This window comes from Pelobates fuscus, chromosome 8 (assembly GCF_036172605.1).
Source record: "Pelobates fuscus isolate aPelFus1 chromosome 8, aPelFus1.pri, whole genome shotgun sequence".
Classification (NCBI taxonomy): Eukaryota; Metazoa; Chordata; class Amphibia; order Anura; family Pelobatidae; genus Pelobates; species Pelobates fuscus.
This window is the reverse complement of record NC_086324.1, coordinates 119,302,303-119,322,914: the sequence shown is the minus strand read 5'-3', so window position 1 is coordinate 119,322,914 and position 20,612 is coordinate 119,302,303. Positions and strand designations below refer to the sequence as shown.

General features: G+C 39.5%; 1 protein-coding gene across 1 annotated transcript in view; it reads right to left on the bottom strand.

Annotated features, from left to right (window-relative positions):
- Positions 1-1,423: 1,423 nt before the first annotated feature.
- FAM234A (family with sequence similarity 234 member A) overlaps positions 1,424-20,612 on the bottom strand; it is a 53,033-nt gene continuing 33,844 nt past the window's right edge. The window contains exons 6-12 of the mRNA XM_063430242.1: positions 15,615-15,747; positions 15,159-15,306; positions 13,751-13,891; positions 10,820-10,898; positions 8,289-8,441; positions 6,392-6,488; positions 1,424-1,642 (exon numbers count right to left, since the gene is read on the bottom strand). Of these exons, the coding sequence (XP_063286312.1) occupies positions 1,437-1,642; positions 6,392-6,488; positions 8,289-8,441; positions 10,820-10,898; positions 13,751-13,891; positions 15,159-15,306; positions 15,615-15,747 (957 nt within the window). The 3' untranslated portion in view covers positions 1,424-1,436. The remainder of the gene's footprint in view (positions 1,643-6,391; positions 6,489-8,288; positions 8,442-10,819; positions 10,899-13,750; positions 13,892-15,158; positions 15,307-15,614; positions 15,748-20,612) is intronic.

The window sequence follows — 20,612 nt, the reverse complement described above, 5'->3', positions numbered from 1 at the left end:
ATACAGATTTGTATTCCTTACACAATAGAATCCCTTTAAGTATGATACAAAGTGACATAATATATCTCGGGGACTGAAACCATGCATATATTGTAAAACCGTGGATTTAACCCCTTAAGGACCAAACTTCTGGAATAAAAGGGAATCATGACATGTCACACATGTCATGTGTCCTTAAGGGGTTAAAGGGACACTATAGTCATCCAGACCACTTTATCTCAATGAAGTGGTCTTGGCGCAGTGACCCTATCCCTTTAACCATGTAGTGTAAAACATCACAGTTTTTTGTTTAGAGAATGTAATGTTTACATTGCAGGGTTAATCCCACCTCTAGTGGTTGTCAGTATGATTCACATTGAAAAGTGAGTGGGGGTGTCTTGTCTAGAGCTAGGGACAGAGCACTTTAGCGTCAGGGATACAGGTTTGTATTTCTAACACTACAGTGTTCCTTTCAAGTATATGGTTGTAAAAAAATGTTTTCCCAAGTCTCAAGGCACTCAACTAAAAGGCACTGCAAAAATGACGGTCTTTGAAAATCAAATTCATAAATCACAAATACGCTATCTTACAAAGCTTGCTATATGGAAAAAAGTTACAAATCATATAACACAAACAAAAAAACAACACAGGAAATAAAAACCTGAATACAGTAAACAAGTGGTTGAATATTTGTTAAAGCACCAAAGCCTGAGATCTTCATTTGGTTATAGTACTAACATTTGCAAGCCTGAACAGTGATTGCAATGTTATTAAATACATTAGGACCAAAGATTATCAATGATAAATCATATTATAAACAGAAAATAGCAATATTCTTTCACTTTTCTTTAGTTGTTGGCCTTTAATTTGGAGAGCTTTACAAAGCAATTGGGTTTTGCATTTAAAATATAAAAGTCTATTTATTATGTTTTTAGTATTCTAAAACTTAGCAATACTATTAATTTCTAAAAATGTCTTCATGTCACATAATGCTTAACATTTTAGTTATCAACTGCACACATTATGTTCCCAAAAATTAAATAAAAATAAATAAAATTCTGACAGAATTGAATACAATTCCACAAAGTCTTTCACTCTCTTTTAGTTTTTCCAATTTGTGCCTCAAAAACAGTGCAGAAAAAAGGCATGATCTTAATATATGGATTTTTTTTTAGAAAATGTGACACATATCGCTGCAACATGATTTTTTTTTTTAACGTTCATGATTGCGATAATATTTGCATTTTAAGTTTAACATGTTAAATTAAAAGTCACTCTTAGTTCAGAAATATTAAGCATAATTTATGTTAATAGTTTAGTCTTTTATAAAGTTAGGTATACTTATTCATTCATATATATATATATATATATTGTACTATTTTGTTAATTTATGTAAAATAAAATTAAATTTAAAATGCATCTTTAGCACTGACACTCCTATAATGCAATCATTTCTATCAATGACTTGAATATCTCATTCTAAAAAAGTGGTCTCTTATATCCTTTTCGTTGGCTGTCTCCTTGCTAAGCCACACAATTTTGCTTGTTGTGATATCTTCCTTTAGCTTTCGTTTAGAAATGGACACATTGTTAAACATTTCCAGTGTGTTTGGTCCGCTTAATAGGACGTAGCAAGCGTGCCGACTTTTCTCAAATAGAAAAGCTTAAAGAAAAATAGAGAAAAAAAAAAATAAACAATTTCAAAATAATTTTATTGCCTCCTGGTTTCTAAAATGCTGTCAATTTCAACAATACCTAAAGAACAAATGTCTAACATGAACAAAAGTATTATAAGACAAATCAAATGATAACCAAGCAGGGTGACTGACATTTTAGACAGTGTTAGTGTATTTGATGATAAGCTTTTAATGTGCAGAGCTGCAATCTAGTGTTAAAATCAACAAACTAATGATACAGAGTTCAGACATCTTGCTTTTCTCTATGATTAAAATGACAACATAACTACTACAGTGTGCTGGAGTGGCTATAGTGCTATAGTGCTCTAAGCTAAAGCCTGGGGTGCAGTGCTTAGCTCATTGGTTGACAGCTGACTCTCTAAGACAATAAGTTGACCACGTACTACAGGTGAACTAGTGGAAGGGGGGCACTTCTGGCTCCACAACTTCTACAATGAGCTGCATCAGTATTTTTTTTTTACTTTGTGACGCTGATCATTGTATAGTTGTGTCTCATTTTGACACAGGTATTTGGGACGTAATTACATCCAGGGTTGTGACCTGGTGACATCATTGGTCTAGGTTTTTATAAGGTCTGACCTTTCTGAGGTCTATGGCCAGTTCATTATCCCAAGTGTGCTGTTCATTTGGTTCAGGTTTTGGGGTTTCCTGCGTTCCGATATTACTGATTTTGATATGGCTTGTTCTTTTACCATACTTGCTTGCTGCCTGTCCTGACTTTAGCTTATCTGACTTCCTGCTTTCTATTATACAAACTTGGCTTGGCTGAGTATTATAGCTGTAATACTTAACAGGGGCACAGTTGGTCGCTGCGGCCCTTTAAGACCGCGACTGGGCCCCTGTAGTGTCGGCCTGGATGTGAGCAAGTGACATACGATCACTTCCGCCCAGTTAAATAGAGAGTGCAGGAGCAGCAGCAGGACCCCAGACAACCCTCCTGGACACAAAAGGTAAGCTAGCAGGGTGGTGGCTTCAAAAATAAAAATGATCACATGTATGTCTTTTAGGGATTGACCGATATTGATTTTTTAGAGCCGATACCGATACCGGTATCCTGTGAACTTTCAGGCCGATAGCCGATATAATTTGCCGATATTCTGTACATTTACCATTTTGGAAAATAAAAAACTATTTCTAAAGGTAAATGCACAAAATATACATGCCACGTGTAGTGGATGCAGTGTATGTGTGTGTAGTGGATGCAGTATTTGTGCAGTGTGTGTGTAGTGGATGCAGTGTGTGTTTGTATAGTGTGTGTATATAGTGTGTGTATATAATGCAGTGTGTGTTTGTATAGTGTGTGTATATAATGCAGTGTGTGTTTGTATAGTGTGTGTGTATATAATGCAGTGTGTGTTTGTATAGTGTGTGTATATAATGCAGTGTGTGTTTGTATAGTGTGTGTGTATATAATGCAGTGTGTGTTTGTATAGTGTGTGTGTATATAATGCAGTGTGTGCTTGTATAGTGTGTATATAATGCAGTGTGTGTTTGTATAGTGTGTGTGTATATAATGCAGTGTGTGTTTGTATAGTGTGTATATAATGCAGTGTGTGTTTGTATAGTGTGTGTGTGTGTGTGTATATAATACAGTGTGTGTTTGTATAGTGTGTGTGTGTGTATATAATACAGTGTGTGTGTATATAATGCAGTGTGTGTTTGTATAGTGTGTGTGTATATAATGCAGTGTGTGTTTGTATAGTGTGTGTATATAATGCAGTGTGTGTTTGTATAGTGTGTGTATATAATGCAGTGTGTGTTTGTATAGTGTGTGTATATAATGCAGTGTGTGTTTGTATAGTGTGTGTGTGTATATAATGCAGTGTGTGTTTGTATAGTGTGTGTATATAATGCAGTGTGTGTATATAATGCATGTATATAATGCAGTGTGTGTTTGTATACTGTGTGTGTATATAATGCAGTGTTTGTATACTGTGTGTGTATATAATGCAGTGTGTGTATATAATGCAGTGTGTGTTTGTATAGTGTGTGTGTATATAATGAAGTGTGTGTTTGTATAGTGTGTGTGTGTATATAATACAGTGTGTTTGTGTAGTGTGCATTATATATACACACACTATACAAACACACTGCATTATATATACACACACACTATACAAACACTGAATTATATATACACACACACCATACATACACACTGAATTATATATACACACACACTATACAAACACACTGAATTATATACACAGTGTGTTTGTGTAGTGTATGTGTATAATAATAGTGTGTGTGTGAGGGGGCATTTTTTATTAAAACATTTTTTTTTTTTTTTTTATATTAAATTATTTTTATTTTTTTATATATTGAATTATTATTATTTTTTTTTTGTTGCCCCCCCCCCTCCCTGCTTGTTGCCTTGCCAGGGAGGGGGGATATGTTTATCCCTGGTGGTCCAGTGGCATTGGCTTAGCTGGGGGAGGGGATGGAAGTGGGGTGGGCAGCAAGCGTTTACTCACCTCCCAGCAGCTCCTCCAGCTCCCCAGTGTAAATCTCGCGAGACCCGCGGCCGTCAGAGCTGGCCGCGGGTCTCGCAAGATTTACACTGGGGAGCTGGAAGAGCTGCTGGGAGGTGAGTAAACGCTTGCTGCCCGCCCCCCCCAGGACCGCCGGGCTTGTAATGAGCCTGGAGGTCCTGGGAGGTATTATCGGCAATATCGGTATCCCTATTGGCCGATACCGATATTGCCGAAAATACCGAATATCGGCCGATTATATCGGTAAAACCGATAATCGGTCAATCCCTAATGTCTTTATGTGTGTTTGATTGTGGGTGGGTGTACCTGTGTTTATGTATCTGAGTGTGTGTGTATATTTGTCAGTTTGTGAATCTGTATGTCAGGATATGTGCATGTGTCAGGGTGTGTACATCTATGTGTGTGTGTGTGTATATATGTCAGGGTCCTCTGAACAATAGTTTGCCACTGTGCAAAGGTCTGGTAATACTTCTTTCTATTACTGTCTATTTCAGAAGTTAGGGGGAATTCTATACTGACCCGTACCAGGCTCCTATGTCCAGTCAGCTATATCTGCAATTTGGGATCCTATATTACTTAGCTGTACCAGGTTCCTAGGACCTGACACAAGCAGACAGGATAACTTGAGAATAATTTAGATTTAAAAGAAAACACACGCTAATTCTTGCCATCTTGAATCAATAAATAAATGCTCAGACAGAGAGACAAACCACAAAAAAAGAGTGGAGGAAAAAGTGGGTTGTTATAGCCCTTGCAATTAATGAAATACACAAGTGATCATTATGATGCACTCAATACTGAAATCTTGCAGCTGTAACGTACACGCAGGGGCACAGGGACAGAGATTATAACAATGTATTGTATTCTATTGTATTAAAGGAACACTATAGTCACCTAAATTACTTTAGCTAAATAAAGCAGTTTTGGTGTATAGATCATTCCCCTGCAATTTTACTGCTCAATTCACTGTCATTTAGGAGTTAAATCACGTTGTTTCTGTTTATGCAGCATTAGCCACACCTCCCCTGGCTATGATTGACAGAGCCTGCATGAAAAAAAAAACTGGTTTCACTTTCAAACAGATGTAATTTACCTTAAATAATTGTATCTCAATCTCTAAATTGAACTTTAATCACATACAGGAGGCTCTTGCAGGGTCTAGCAAGCTATTAACATAGCAGGGGATAAGAAAATCTTAATTAAACAGAACTTGCAATAAAGAAAGCCTAAATAGGGCTCTCTTTACAGGAAGTGTTTATGGAAAGCTGTGCAAGTCCCATGCAGGGAGGTGTGACTAGGGTTCATAAACAAAGTGATTTAACTTCTAAATGGCAGAGGATTGAGCAGTGAGGCTGCAGGGGCATGTTATATACACCAAAACTGTTTCATTTAGCTAAAGTTGTTCAGGTGACTATAGTGTCCCTTTAATACTTTGCCAAGGTCAAATTAACTTCTTGATCAACTGTGGTCATACATGATCATCAGCTCTTCCTCATTTAAGTCCACATGCATTCTAACCTGATTAACCCCCTAAGAGTGAGTTCTATACCAAATGGAGCTCATGAATAGAGAAAATTAAATAATAAAAAAAACATAATTAAAAATAATATGATAATTCCACTATTTAAAAAAATCAAACTAAATGTAATAACCACTAAACAAAAAATGAAGATTTATAAATCAGTTGATATATATTATTCAGGCTGATGTTAAAAAAACACTATCGCATTAGGAATACAAATGTGTATTCCTAACTCTATAGTGACCTCTAGCCACTTCCTTCCTGTAGGAAGTCATTGGGAGACTACTGTGCATGTGTGGCAAAATGCTTTGGAGTAACGCTGTATTCTGATCCTTAAATAGGTAGCTCGATTAGTATCACCTCTTTCCTAAGGTTAGAACCAACTATTGTGAAACCATTGAAGCTGGTTACTATTTATCATACTGATCGTATACCTATGGTCCCACTCTTGTTTCACATAATAGTAAATGAGCACGATTCTACTTAGTACCACATTGGGTTTATTTTAATCCTTTTTTCAATAAAATGTATTTATTTTCTTATTCCAAGTCTGAATGGCAGCTGACACCCTCTGCTGATTATATTATATCCCAGTTTCCTCGGTACACTATTCTCTGTCTATTTAATTGTTATTAACATATGACCTATAGGAACTAATTATACTTTTTTTAGTTTGTGTTTTTGCTTAAAAATATACTTACCATCAAACATTACTATGTTTTTGGTATTATTGTTCAGCTGAAGTAAAGCTTTGGAATATGATGGATGAAACATGTACAGGTTTTCTCTTGCCTCCATCTAATGAAGAAGAAAAAAAATCAAATGATATTACTTTTCATCTTTTCTCCTCTAAGTACATATTCTCAATACATATACAGTTGTGCTAAAAAGTTTGCATACCCTTGTAGAAATTGTGAAATTTTGGCATTGATTTTGAAAATATGACTGATTATTCAAACAAGTTTATTTTATTGAAGGATAGTAATCATATGAAGCCATTTATTATCACATAGGGGTTGGCTCCTTTTTAAATCATAATGATAACAGAAATCACCCAAATGTCCATGAGGGACTTTCCAGCATGACAATGACCCTATGCACAAGGCCAAGATGACCCTTTGGTGGTTACAGCAGAAAAAAGAGAAGGTTCTTGGGTGGCCATCACAGTCTCCTGACCTTGATATCATCGAGCCACTCTGGGAAGATCTCAAACATGCGGTTCATGCAAGACGAGCAAAGATTTTGCATGACCTGGAGGCATTTTTCCCAGACGAATGGGCAGCTATACCACCTGCAAGAATTAGGGGCCTCAGAGACAACTATTACAAAAGACTGCACTCTGTCATTGATGCTTCAGTGGGCAATACACAGTATTAAGAACGAAGGGTATGCAGACTTTTGAACAGGGTTAATTTCTTTTTTTTATCTGCTGCCATGTTTTGTTTTATGATTGTGCCATTCTGTTATAACCTATAGTTGAATAAGAATGATACATATATTACCAATTCCTCAAGGGTATGTAAACGTTTGAGCACAACTGTATATGTAATGTAATACAGGGCATATTCAAAACAAAACAAGAAAGTGAATATGATATTAGTTTTTTTTATTATGTTCTTATATCATCTGCATCTTATATCACAAAAAATATACATTTTAAAATTAAAAAGTGCTAATTTGTACTGGGATCATGCATATGCAAAAAAGCAAATAGGCGTAAGCGTTCCATGATTACAAAAATGCTGCTGTAAAAAAGCTACTGTATTTGGCACATTTTCAGACCAAAATTGTAAAGCTGCTTGCATCTTCTGTGTTTTTTACTTAAATAAGCATACCAATTGCCTTAATTTCAGTATATAAAGAAGTGTAAAAGTGTGATCAATGCAGGAGCGCAGAAAAGAAACTAAAAAGCAACCTCTCACTCAGCAAAATCATTTATTGCCATATTTGAAGAGGTGGAAAGCTTCAACAGGCCTGCCAGTCTATTGAGTTGTCCCTGGTTATGACTGGCATTTACTTTACATGAAAAGATGGTGAAAATTATGAATGGGCAACAGATTCAGATCATAAGCCCATTCATAATTATTATGGTCTTGTAAATTCCTGTCTGCTACAAAATAATCTGCAGATCTGCATCCTAACGTGTTAAAGACTAGAGTATGAAGGAGTAGGGGACTGCAGTGTGTCCCAATGAACACAGATCATAGCAGGGAATATAGTGCGTGTATCATCTGTCGACAAATGTGAAATCATGGTTTGTGGTAAGATTTATTAGGTTGCACAAAATAAACCCCAGTCAACTTTTAAAAGCGGTTTGAGGTTTTAGATGGAAATGATAGGCTAAAGATTTAAAAAATATATTAAAAAAGGAAGATAGATGTTTTGACCATAGTGTTGTTGTAACATTAAAGTGACACTGATATTTCATTGACCTACTCATAGTTAACACTGACTGGCTTTTATTTCACTCACTTCCTGTTTGGTGGGATATTACAGCAACCACAAGATTTTGTAGGAGCAGCCTAAATAATTGTTATTTAGCATTATATAGATTTTTTGGGAATTACAAGCTAGAATATTAAAATAGAATTGACATACTGTGCTGTTCAAGTCTGGATTGTCTTCACCCCAAAAGAGGAAGAAGGACCGATGATCTCCTGTTTTCAGTGTAGCAGGATTTGGATTGACAATTCCCAAATTCATTTCTACTTCCCACTGTACTGTTCCACTGTTGCTGTCAATAATTATTACCTAACAGAAAAATAATGCAAATGTAACACTCTGTGAGTTATGCATTGCATGAATTTTGTATACTGCAGTCCATTACAAATTACCAAACATAAATGTAATCAATATAACAAAACTCTACAGAGATATATAGAGGGGTAGAAAAAAAAAAAACAACAAAAACAAAGTATACTGCCGCCAGCTCATCAACCATAGCATTCAAAAATCATGAGAAAATATACAATATATTGTTAGCCACCCCTTTGTTGCCATAATCCATCTGTGAAGGCCTTGCCTAGAGGGTGGAGCTTTGTTATGGAAAAATTGTGCACAGGGGATTATGTTAAAACAGTAAAGCACATTCCCAACAAAGCTGGGACACAGGATTGTCTCAAATGTAATTTTGTGCTGTAGTTTTATAATGTCCTTCCAAATGAATGAAGGGGCTAAACCACAATCACGAAAATCAATTATTCCTCCTCTACCAAACTTTATTGCAGCTTGCACTGATGTTGTCTCCTGGCAACTCCTAAACTTGTATTTATTTTTTTACCAGACTTACCAATAGATAACTGTTATCTTGAACTCAAAAACAGTGTTGCCATAGCTCCAAAGTCCAATGACAGTGAGCTTTACGCCACTACAGGTGAAGCTTGTCATCATACATAGCCACCCAGTTACTAGAAAGGACCCATATTATGGGGAAGGGGCCTGTGAAATAACCCCCTTTGTCCCACCCAACCTCCATCGAAAGACAGGGGGTGTAGACCCCTAATTATCATATTAAAGGAAGCAGGACCCAATGTCCCTCCAAGCCCCCACCCATGGTCAGAACCATTGGGATGTGACCCCCTTTTCTTTTAGCCCCCACAAGTTGGCCACTGGTGTGAGAAGGGAGATGGACAGTGATCTGCCCGGCCCCCCATTATTTAGTTTATCAGATGGCGCCTTTGTTATTTCACAGGCCCCATTCAAATGGTATGGGGCCTTTCTAGTGGATGAGCAGCAATGGCCGCTCAGTTTTAGTTATTACATTTAGCAGATATGCAAAGTGAAATTGAAATCCTCCCTTACAGTAACATTGACCCACATAGGCTTATTTATTAATAACTATTTAATGTGGTGGTTGACTAGCATGTGTGGGCCATCCGCCAGAGGATTAACCATTGCAGTGATGAGGGTTTTTAACTATTACAAATTAAGGGAACAGTGCACAAACAAAAATATCCCAACAGATATTGGGGTGCTGTGACTGTGACAAGTGGGGGCCTTAATACAATATGGCCGTATGGTGCAACTGAATACCCTGTCTGTTTGCTATGATTTTAAGTCAATGCAGCGTTACTGTCATTTTAAAAGGAACCCTTTAAATAAAGATTACTTATCTTATTTTCTAGTGCTAAGAATACTCTGCTGTAGCTGCCCGGTTCCATGTCCGTCAGCTTGCCTGCTGACAACTTCCTCAATCTTTTCCATTCCAATGATTCTCATAGAGAAACATTGGTGGACGGGATTCACATGCAAGGACAAACACGATGCTCCCCAAGTCAAAAGCTGATATGAGCAGCTTTTGATTGCAAAATGGATTTTGACTCCATTCTGAAAGCAGAAGTGTCTCTAGTAGCTGTCAGGAAGATAAGATGTGTATTTAACCCTTCAATGTAAACAGTGATGTGTCTACAAAATGGTAATGTTTTACATTGAGTTAAAGTGGTCTGGATCACTTTAATTGTCCCTTAATTGATAACTATAGGCACACAGATGACTAACGTGTTCTGGGTGCAGTGTTCCTGGTCCCTTAACCCTGCAAAGATAATTATTGTAGTTTTTTATAAACTGCAATAAGTAGGTTGGGGGGTTACTCCACATCTAGTGGCTGAGGACTCCAACTCTAGTGCATAAGGACATCCAGCAACACCGGAATCCTCATGGGAAGCATTGTATATTGCTTTCCTATGGGGAAATCCTTATCCGGAGGCGGACCTATGCCAGCCCCAGAGGACATCGGCGCTGGACTGAGGTAAGTGGCAGAAGGGGTTTATAACCCCTTCAGCACCGTGTTGGGGAAGTTGGGCACTATAGGGAGCTATAGTGCCAAGTAAACAACTTTGTTTTCCTGGCACTATAGTTTCCCTTTAAGTAGGTAAATGTGCAGCACGCTAGCAATAACACCAGAGAAAATGAAAACACGTGCAGCACTCCTGTTTCTGATGCATTAAATTCCTTGCACAAGAATGAGGTGTCAAAAATGGAAAAATTTCAATACACTGGAAAGAGGATATAATTTAGATATATGAGCTGAATGCCATATGTGTGAGATAGTTGTAACATGCTCAGTGTGCTCTTGTTTTTTACTTAAAGCAATATACATTATTTCCTTTTAATTAAAGGTTATACTAAACCTTCTTTCTTCCATTTCCAATTCCAAGCTCCATCATTATGGACAAGACATCTTTCTTAAAGTACCCAAGTGCTGGCTTGCTACAGAAGTAAAAGACACAAATTGTAAAAAAAAAAAACACATTGATTATTTAAGCAGTCATTAAAACCAGAGCATTTTATAGATGCTTTGGAATTCAACCACAAGAAGAATGTTAGACCCGTGTGCTATATAAAAAATATAATTTAACAATCTAACTCAAGCATGTCAAACTCAAAGACTAACACAGGCCAAATAAACAAGGTTTAAGTTTATGTGGGCTGCAAAAAAAAAAATGTTTGACCACGACAAACACAAATTAAAATTACTTGTATCATTCTCATGCACACAATATGTAATCTGGGGTACATATATATAATTCAATCAAAAGCTTCAACTGTCTCAGTAGTAATGCCACTGTATGGAGTGTCCGCTCTGCTCGTTTACTCAGTACCTCTGCAAACTGCAGTCTCAGTCCGCTCCACTCACTTCCTAGTCCCTCTGCAATCTCCAGGCAGAGTAAGGTGTGGCTGCACACTCCGCTCACTTCTACCCCCCTTCCATCCATGTCTCTTCCCCCTTCCATCCATGTTTGTTTCCCTTCATATCTCTCTCCCACCTTCCATCCATGTCTGTCCCCCACACCTCTCCCCTCATGTCTTCCTCCCTTCCATATACCCCCCCTTCCATCCATGTCTCTCTCCCATCTTCCATTCATGTCTCTCCCCATCTCTCTCCCTCCCTTACATATCTCTCCCTGTGTCTCCCTCCCTAACCATTCCATCCATATTTCCCTTCCCCCTTCCATTCACATCTGACTCCCCCTTCCATCCATGTTTCTTCCCCCATGTCTCCCTCTTTTCCATATCTCGCTCCCTACCTATTCCATCCATGTCTCTCTCTCACATTCCATCCATGTCTCTCTCCCCATTCATACGTCCCCTCCTCCCATGTCTTCCTTCCCACCTCCTTCCTTCCCTATTTTCAGAAAGCTGTTCCCTCCCGGAGCTGGCACCCGAGGTGATGCTAGCGCCCGCTCTGCTTTGCCTTGTAGCTAGATGGCCCCCCCTCCCTTCCGTTTTACCTGACATAGCAGGGGAGGGGAGCCTCGCACTCTCTAGCGGTTCGCTGACAGACAGAGCGCTGGATAGTCATGTGACACCTGGCGGTCCTACGCAGAGTGAGAGGCGCTCCCCCTCCTAGAGTACAGTGCGTGCGGTTTCCTTATGGAGCCGCATGCTGCCTGGGGACACAGGGAGCGCAGGCTGAGGCGGGCGCTAAAATCACCTGTCAGTCTGACAAGTGATTGTTGTGCCCCCTCGACCGGCACCCCCTAATTGGCTGGGCCGCAAACAAATTCATTGTGGGCCGCGAGTTTGACATGCATGCTCTAACTTTTCCATTTAATTTAACTTTGTTGCAATATTTTCAGAAATACAGTCTTGGAGATGACAATTTGTCTGTTGATCCCCCAATATATAAAACAACTGGTGCTTTTTTTAAAGTTTTGTTTGCCACACACTGAGATGCACTTAAAGAGACACTATAGTAACCAGAACATGCTGGTGTCTATAGCATGCCCCTGCAGACTTTTTAATGTAAACACTGCCCTTTCAGAGAAAAGGCAGTGTTTACATTAATGCCTAGGGGCACCTCCAGTGGCTCTCACTCAGATGCCAACTAGAGGTGCTTCCTGTGACGTTTAGTGTCTCCATGCTCTGCATGGAGGCGCTGAACTTTCACCATAGAGATGCACTGATTCAATGTATCTCTATGAAAAGATGCTGATTGGCTAGCGCTGCGGTTTGCCGCACATGCGAGATAGCCTCCTATGGGGCATTGGATTGGCTGACACTGTAAATTTTGCTGATCTCAGTCAAAAAGGCGAAACCAGCACCGGCGGACCCGCGTGGCACTGGAATAAAGGTGAGTAAATGTACCTTTTACATTGGTTAAAGGTGGGACCAGGGGGCTAAATAGTTCGATTACAGCTATAGTGACAGGAATACAGGTTTGTATTTCTGTCACTGTGGTGATCCTTTAATGATTGCATAATTATTCCTTTTATATCAAATTACTAGGTTATCTGCAGTATATTCTATAAGTGGCAGAATTTGTAAGGAAACTTTCTTGATTACACTTTGGCTTGGATGCTGGCTGCATAAAAATGCTATAAACTCTTAGAAGGGGTTAGGGATTGTCTTTTAAAAGAGATAATTTCAGAGCACACAGATTTACCTAGTCATGTTCTTCAAAATAAATGAATAACAAATAGTTGAACTTGTGAATTCATTTGACTGTAGTAGTAAGAAAGACTCTGTGACTGCGAAGACAGCGGTATAAACACACATAAGTGTACGCAACCGTATGTATGTTTCCTGTCACTACACCAGGGGTGTCTCGGGGCTTGACCCCTATACTATACTTTAGAAATCGTGGGCTATCCTAGGAATGTATAGTCTGGCTGTTAGGCATGTACAATCAATCTACTATTTGCACATTGACTTAAACTATCCCACAAATCTGTAAGGTGATAGGATAAATGAATCATGAAGGTACCGTATCCTTCAATATCAAATAATTAAGTTGAGTGTCTTATAGTTTCCATAGTATTTATCTACAGAGTAAAATATATGTAATGGAATGTCATACAGGATCTTAGTTATATTGTCTCTAGCTCAGTAGGAGGAGGTATAGGAATAGCCTTATAATTTATTGTATATAATTTATTAGTTACTTTTTCCTACCTTTCTTTTGTTACAGTTGTTTTTTTATGTAGCTATTTACCACTTACACAGTTAGGATACTGTTATATATCCAGGGGGCTCCTTTCTCACTTCTGTGAGACGATTCTACCCGTTTTTTTTATTTTTTTATTTGACTGTAGTACCATTACATTTCATAATTTTTTTACCTTAGAATGTTTGTTGTATTTAGAGACCACAATGAACGAAACTTCTGTCCATCGAGCAATTCAGAAACCTCTGTTTTCACAATCAAAATGTTGTTGTAATACTTTCCAGGAATCTTTAATAAATAGCGAATATCACCAGAGCTATAAAAAAAATAAAGGATATAATGTATTTAATATGGGGGGGACAACCAAAAAAAAAGGAAAAAAAAACAGTTTGCAGATGCATGGAATTTGCAATCTACAGAGAATAGTGGTAGTAAAAAGTATTAAAACATAAACCCCTGATATCAGATTTTTATCAAGAATGCATCTCTTGAAACAGCATTAAAACCAGCCACTTGCAACCAGTTAAATAGTAATCTGTAATATGTCTAGATGGTAATGAAGCTTGTAAAGCTAAAAATGGTTGATTGTTTTAAAGTATATTGATGAACACTGGTCAAGCTAAACGCGCATCCATTTACGACACTTTTACGACTTGCATCATTTCGGACACACTCATCCACGTCATTCCTGTGACATAAGCGCCTTTGGTGTCGCAGGAATGACACGGATCAATCAAATATTACTTACGGCTACATGACACCTCACCTCCATCCATGCTTTGTTTGTTGTGGTTAATCAGAGAGTGTTTATCTGGTTTCTGATTTAGGATTGTTCTCAACTACTCTCTCTTCCCTAATCCTTGACCTTGTCTAGTCTCACCATTGCTGATACTTTCTATACTACTTGAAACCGGTTAGTGTTTTATTATTCTCTATCCTGCTTTGCAGGATATTCATGCTTTCTCCTAGTGTTAAGCCTGGCCATTCCCAAGCACCGGTAATACCCCTTCGTTCATTCTGCATCTCTACCTTGTTTAACCCCTTAAGGACCAAACTTCATGTCATGTGTCCTTAAGGGGTTAAGCTTTACTTAAGTACTGAGTATTTTTTTTTTTATTCTTTGTTTTATTGAGGTAAATAGAATAACAATACAAGGATTAAGTATACAATGTGCAATTAAAGTTTAGCAGTTCACAAATGATTGGCAATACTTCATTTTTTGTATTTTAAGAACAGGCCGAAGCAGGCTCAACTGACATGTCATTAATATCTGGTGTTGAACTTGTGAATGGAGAGGGAAAGTCAGACATATGGATTATGAGAAAACAAGCTTAATAGACATGTTACTTACTGCCTACCAGATACAACATCAGCATTAGCGTAAACAGGCTAACAAGCAGAACTAGCAGGAAGTACTGAGTATTAAGGCACAGGACTCTATGACAAAAATCAAGTTACGGCTCTCCACCTAGTTTTGAACTCGGACCAACCCCTGTCTAGGACTCATAGTTAATGTCTCTATAGGAAAGGTAACACAAGATCATAGAGGCACTGATCTACCAATTTGTGTGAAAAGAACTCACCTGGAAATAGGAAGAATGGGAATATAACCTGCAGAATGATTTGTTTGTCCCTCCCAGTCAGGATCTGTCTTTAGTGTTACAGGTTTTATTTCATCATCTGTAATTCTAGAATATAAATCTCTGACAGAATAACCTTCAATTGAGCCTCCTGTGAAGGCAAAATGTGACGTATGGTATATAGCAAGCAAGTCCATAAAGGATTATGTAAATGGAATACACACAATACATTCCAAATGTTACATTATATCAGTAAAGCACAGTAGTAATAAGACAAAAAACACAATACAATAATTACAAATATTTGAGGATACTTGATCCTAAAAACTGAGTTGCTTTGTACACTACCAGTATAAGAAAATGTCACCATCCCTAAGGATATCTAAAATGATGTAAACCTTTGGATGAAAAGTTTACTGTAAGAGGTTCTTGTGAACCAATCTAAAATGCAGTATTTACCTGTATACATGAGGACATACTGAGAGCCAGATGCTGTAGCATGTGTGTAATGGCCATCTTTCCTCGGAATCCCAATACTTTTATTTTGGCCAATGCGGTCACCATTTTTTCCCGAGAAAATAAAGCTTTGCATCTACAAAAAACAAAACAAAAATGTTGACAGTTTTACATAGCAAAACTACAGAAACAGTAAAGAAAAAACAAAACAAACTCATTTGTCTGCTTTGTTGCAAATGAACTCTAAGCACGAACACAACATTAGCTTATTGAAGTAGTTTTGGTGTATAGATCATCCCCTTGCAGCCTCCCTTCCATTTAGGTGTTAAATGTTTATGTAGCCCTAGCCACACCTCCCCTGGCTGTGACTTACACAGCCTCCCTACACACTTCCTGTAAAGAAAGATCTATTTTTTAAAAACATCCCTTGTTGCATGGTGTGTTTAATTGAGAACTTCTTATCACCTGCTCTGTTAATGGCCTCCTAGAGCCTCATGTATGTGATTAAAGTTCAATAAACAGAGTAGATAAAACGTTCTGTATACACCGTGCTGTAAGATCTGAATGAAAATGCATTTTTACAATAGAGACTGTGTAAGTCACAGCCAGTGAAAGGGGTAGTTATGGCAGCATAAATAAGTGATTTGAAAAACACTACACATGCCTATAACCCTTTGGCTACTGGAGTGCTTTATGTGTGAAGAGTGTGTCTTCTTTTTTCATTTTACAAGTGCAGAGTTCAATAGAAATTTGCGCTTTTAGAAATTAGCCTTATTACACCTCCCTTGCTGTCAATCAGACAACAGGCTCTGTTACCTCCTGGTTGTTTTGCTCAGTGGAGTAAAACTCAATGGGCTGGCAATTGCATTGCTAAAACTTCTCATCAAGCTGCATTGGGAAGTCTGTGATTGGGCAGCCACAGTAAATCTGGGCTAGAGAAAAAGGGGAAAGTAGTTTTGATGTTTAGTATGTTGCAGTTGTTCAGTATTAGCAACAACATTATTATACTGAGCGAATTAGCATTTTTGCCAAACCTCACTATAATCCAAACGAGTATTAACTTTCCCAGTTACAATAATTCCCCAGTGAGGAAAAAAAAGCATTGGGCTCCTTTTTTAAGAGAGAAGGATGCTAAGGAGGGCACAGGAGGGGAGTGGGTATAAAGAGGGCACACAGAGGTGCTTGGGGGAAAAGGCACGCAGAGGGTCTGGGGGGCACAGAGTGACACACAGATGCTGGGGCACACAAAGACACACAGAGGGACTAAGAGGAACAACAATACAAACAGAGGGGCACATAGACACACAGCGGGGCTGGGGGGAAGAGACACAAAGAGGGGAGGGGAAAAAAGAGACACACAAAGGGATTGCCGGGTCAAGAAAGAGGCCTGCCAGAGCAGCCTTTCTGCCAACCAGCTACAGCAGCCAGCCACACTAGCCAGCCGGCCACACTAGCCAGCCAGCAACAGTAATTAAAGAGACACTATAATCACCAGAACAACTACAGCTTAATGTAGTTGTCCTGGTGAGTATAATCATTGCCTTCAGGCATTTTAATGCAAACACTGTTTACATTGCCCCTTAGGGACGCCTCCAAGTGGCCACTGGAGGTGCTTTCTGGAGCAGTTCAATGCATCTCTATGAGGAGGTGCTGGTTGACTAAAATAGTGTTTAAAACCTGCCCCCATCCCGCCTCTTTGCCGATTTCAACCAATCCAATGATTTCCCTATGGGAAATCATTGGATTGGCTAAATAATCAGCAACACTGATGATGTCACCAAGAAGGTGTATTGGGAGCGGGGCCAGCATCGGCAGACGAGCGGCGATGGAATTTAGGTGAGTTTTCACCTTTTTCTAAGGGACTAAGGGGGGTGGGGGCAAGCCACCTTAATGGTGGGTTAAATACTATAGGGTCAGGAATACATGTTTGTGTTCCTGACCCTATAGTGTTCCTTTAGGGTGAAAAGAGACACTTGAGCTGGGTATCACAGAGCTATAAAAAAAAAAAAAAGTTAAAAAAAGCGCTATAACGTTAATCCTCTAATAATCAATCTTTTTACACAAACGTACAAATAATGTTATAAATAAAAAAAGAGAGCAGCACCTTATTAAGTGTAATAGCTCCTAAAACACACAATAAAAAACAAATATAGGTGCGTTGTGCCTTTAAGACAAATTCGATTTGTAAAGTGCAAAAATTATTTTAAAATGTGTAAATGTGCAATCCAAACTTTAAAGTGCAATACGACTGTGCATATTATTTGTATTTATACAACAATCGAAAAAATACACTTAAATTATATCCTCAAGATATCCTACTTAAAAAGGGAGAAAGAGAAAAGTCAATAGACAGTATAAATCATCCTAAAAAGTTCATTACTATAAGAATATAAAAACTACAAGTAATTAAAAAAGGAGGAATGAAAAACAATAAAAAAAAAAAGGCTAAATTCAATCCCTTAGGTCCCTAGAGTCTTATACCTACTTCATTTCCTCCTTTCCAATATTTAAAATATGATTACCACCATGCCTCTTGGCTCTTTATTGTGATCTTGTTATAAATGCGCAGAAACACTATGTTGCTCGTATCCTTTTAAAATGGTTAATATCCTTTTATGTAGAGAACGAATCGTCCGCCCTACATATTGTAGTCCACATGGACATATTAAAAGATAAATAACATGGACGGGGACTGACAGCCAAGCAGGCCACACGCACTTCAGATGAGCTCCTGGGGCACCATCCTGAAAACGATGTATCAACTACCCCAAACTGGGTCCAAAACTGCCTGGAGAACCCTTAACACCTGTGTAAGCCACTGCATTGATGAGCCATCGATTGTTGGGCCGGGGTCCGGCGATCACAGGTTGCGGCCTACTACACGTGAACACCTAGTGAACACACAGGGTGGGAGAGGCGACCGCTCTACCACACAGTAAAGCACAGCATACCTGCGTGACTCTGGTACCATCCCGTTCCCCCCACGCCCCCCGGACCGGTGGGGATCATCTCGGTCCCCATGGTCATACCTCTGCCAACTACCGCAGCTTGTAACTACTCTGGTTCAGACAGCAACTTGAAATCTGGAGATGGCAGAGTCGCTCACGTCACATGGGCAGAAGCAACCATACAGCCATGTGGAGCAGTCACTGAGACGGTTGGAGGCACTCTTTGATCGCTTTTGAGCAACGATTGAAGCTCGCACGGACACAGCATCACCTCAAAAGCCTAAAGGAGTCTGGAGTGGCGGTGACCAGAGGGTGAGTGGGACACCTCTGGGCAAACCTTATGTCTCCTTTGCCCATCTGTCCAGAGGGCCCCTAGGGAATTAAACCAGAGGCATCTACCACGCAGGTAGAAGACCTATCGCCGATGACGATGACATACCACCAAGGCCTCCTTCCACCCCTGGACGGGAAAGGGCCTGGTCTCTGGGAGCCCCCAGGCCCGTGGCTAAGCGATGCCGTCCCTTGATCAGGCCTGGAGTGGGAGGATTGGCCCTGCTTGCTCTCATTCGGATGCCGCCAATAGTGACTTACCTGCTGCTCTTACCCAATTCCCAGATGTGGGCATAGGATGACTGTGTCAGTGTGCATTCAAGCAGCCATGCAGCTAACACAGGGCGAGCTCCCATCTAGCAAAGGACGCTATCCTGTTTCAGCCAGAAGTCTCGGGGCTTCCTGATTCATTTTTCTTTTCGGTTGTTGTTGTTACAAAACTGTTACAAACCTGGATTATATTGACTATTTTGTGATACTATGGCTTTGGCACTTGAATGCTGCACCCTCTGCCGAATGGATTATATACACCCCGGTTCGTCAAACGAACAACCGACCACCAGGCTCCTGGCGTGTGCCGCCACTTAACCTCGGTCACCTCTCAAACTACTGAGCGGTCGACCACCCGGCTGAGAGCGTGTGCCACCAATTGATCACCCAGGGAGTTGCGGTTTGCGGTTAACCGCAGGCTAATTGACAGCCCCAGTATATATCCGTTCGTGCCTTATCTACCGATGGTTAAACTACCGAAAGAGGCACGAACGGGGACCACCTTCAATCTGGCATGTGGCCTCAATTAGAATGTAGAACGTTGCGGTTAACCGAAGGCTAAGTGCCCCTTCACGGAGGGCTAACTTCGTATACCGAACAGCGACCACATCCAGCCAGAGAGCGGGGATTCGGGCACAACTCTGGCCGTTATTAGTTCCACGAGTTGACGCCGAGGTCCGCTGCATATTGTTGCACCTAAAAACATGGCCGCCATTTTCAGCCCGCGACCCAAATACACGATCAGACTTTCTCTCTACGAAATACAGCAACGGGTTTGTGAGTTTGAGTTGCTATTCGGTGAACTAGTGCACACAGACTGGAGCTACAAAATGAGTGGTGAAAGTACCGAAGTATCTATTAAACTGTTAAGAGTTATGTATTTTTAATCTGTTTTCTGTGTGTAAAATAAACGTGGGTTTTGGGCGCTTGGAGATAATTGTATTACTGTAGCCGTTGGATTCATTATCTCCAAGCTGGGCGGTAGCAAATTCAAATGATACATTTTATTCCCATTGGTTGATCCCTTGTGTTATCCCTGTATCCCATCAGGTCCAGAGGGGGCTGTCCCTGGATCTGAGATTTTGCATAAATACCGATCCCTGTGTGCCATTAAAATCAGTTCTTGTTTGACCTTCAAATCGCAGTCTCGACTTATTTTGTGGGGAAAGAGTATCCTAGCTGTAAAATAGCTAGTGGGATTTGTTCTACACTTACAGGATCCTTCAGGATATCGAGCTAAAGCGGCTTCTCTCTCTCTCTCTAAACTGGGATCCAGACTATCCAAGCGGTCCAGCTAGCCTGGGAGTAACCGTAACAGTTGTGTTTTATACCCCTTATTTACTTTTGATTTTTCGACTATCAATTAGTGTGGAGCAATATACACATACAGGGAGTGCAGAATTATTAGGCAAGTTGTGTTTTTGAGGATTAATTTTATTATTGAACAACAACC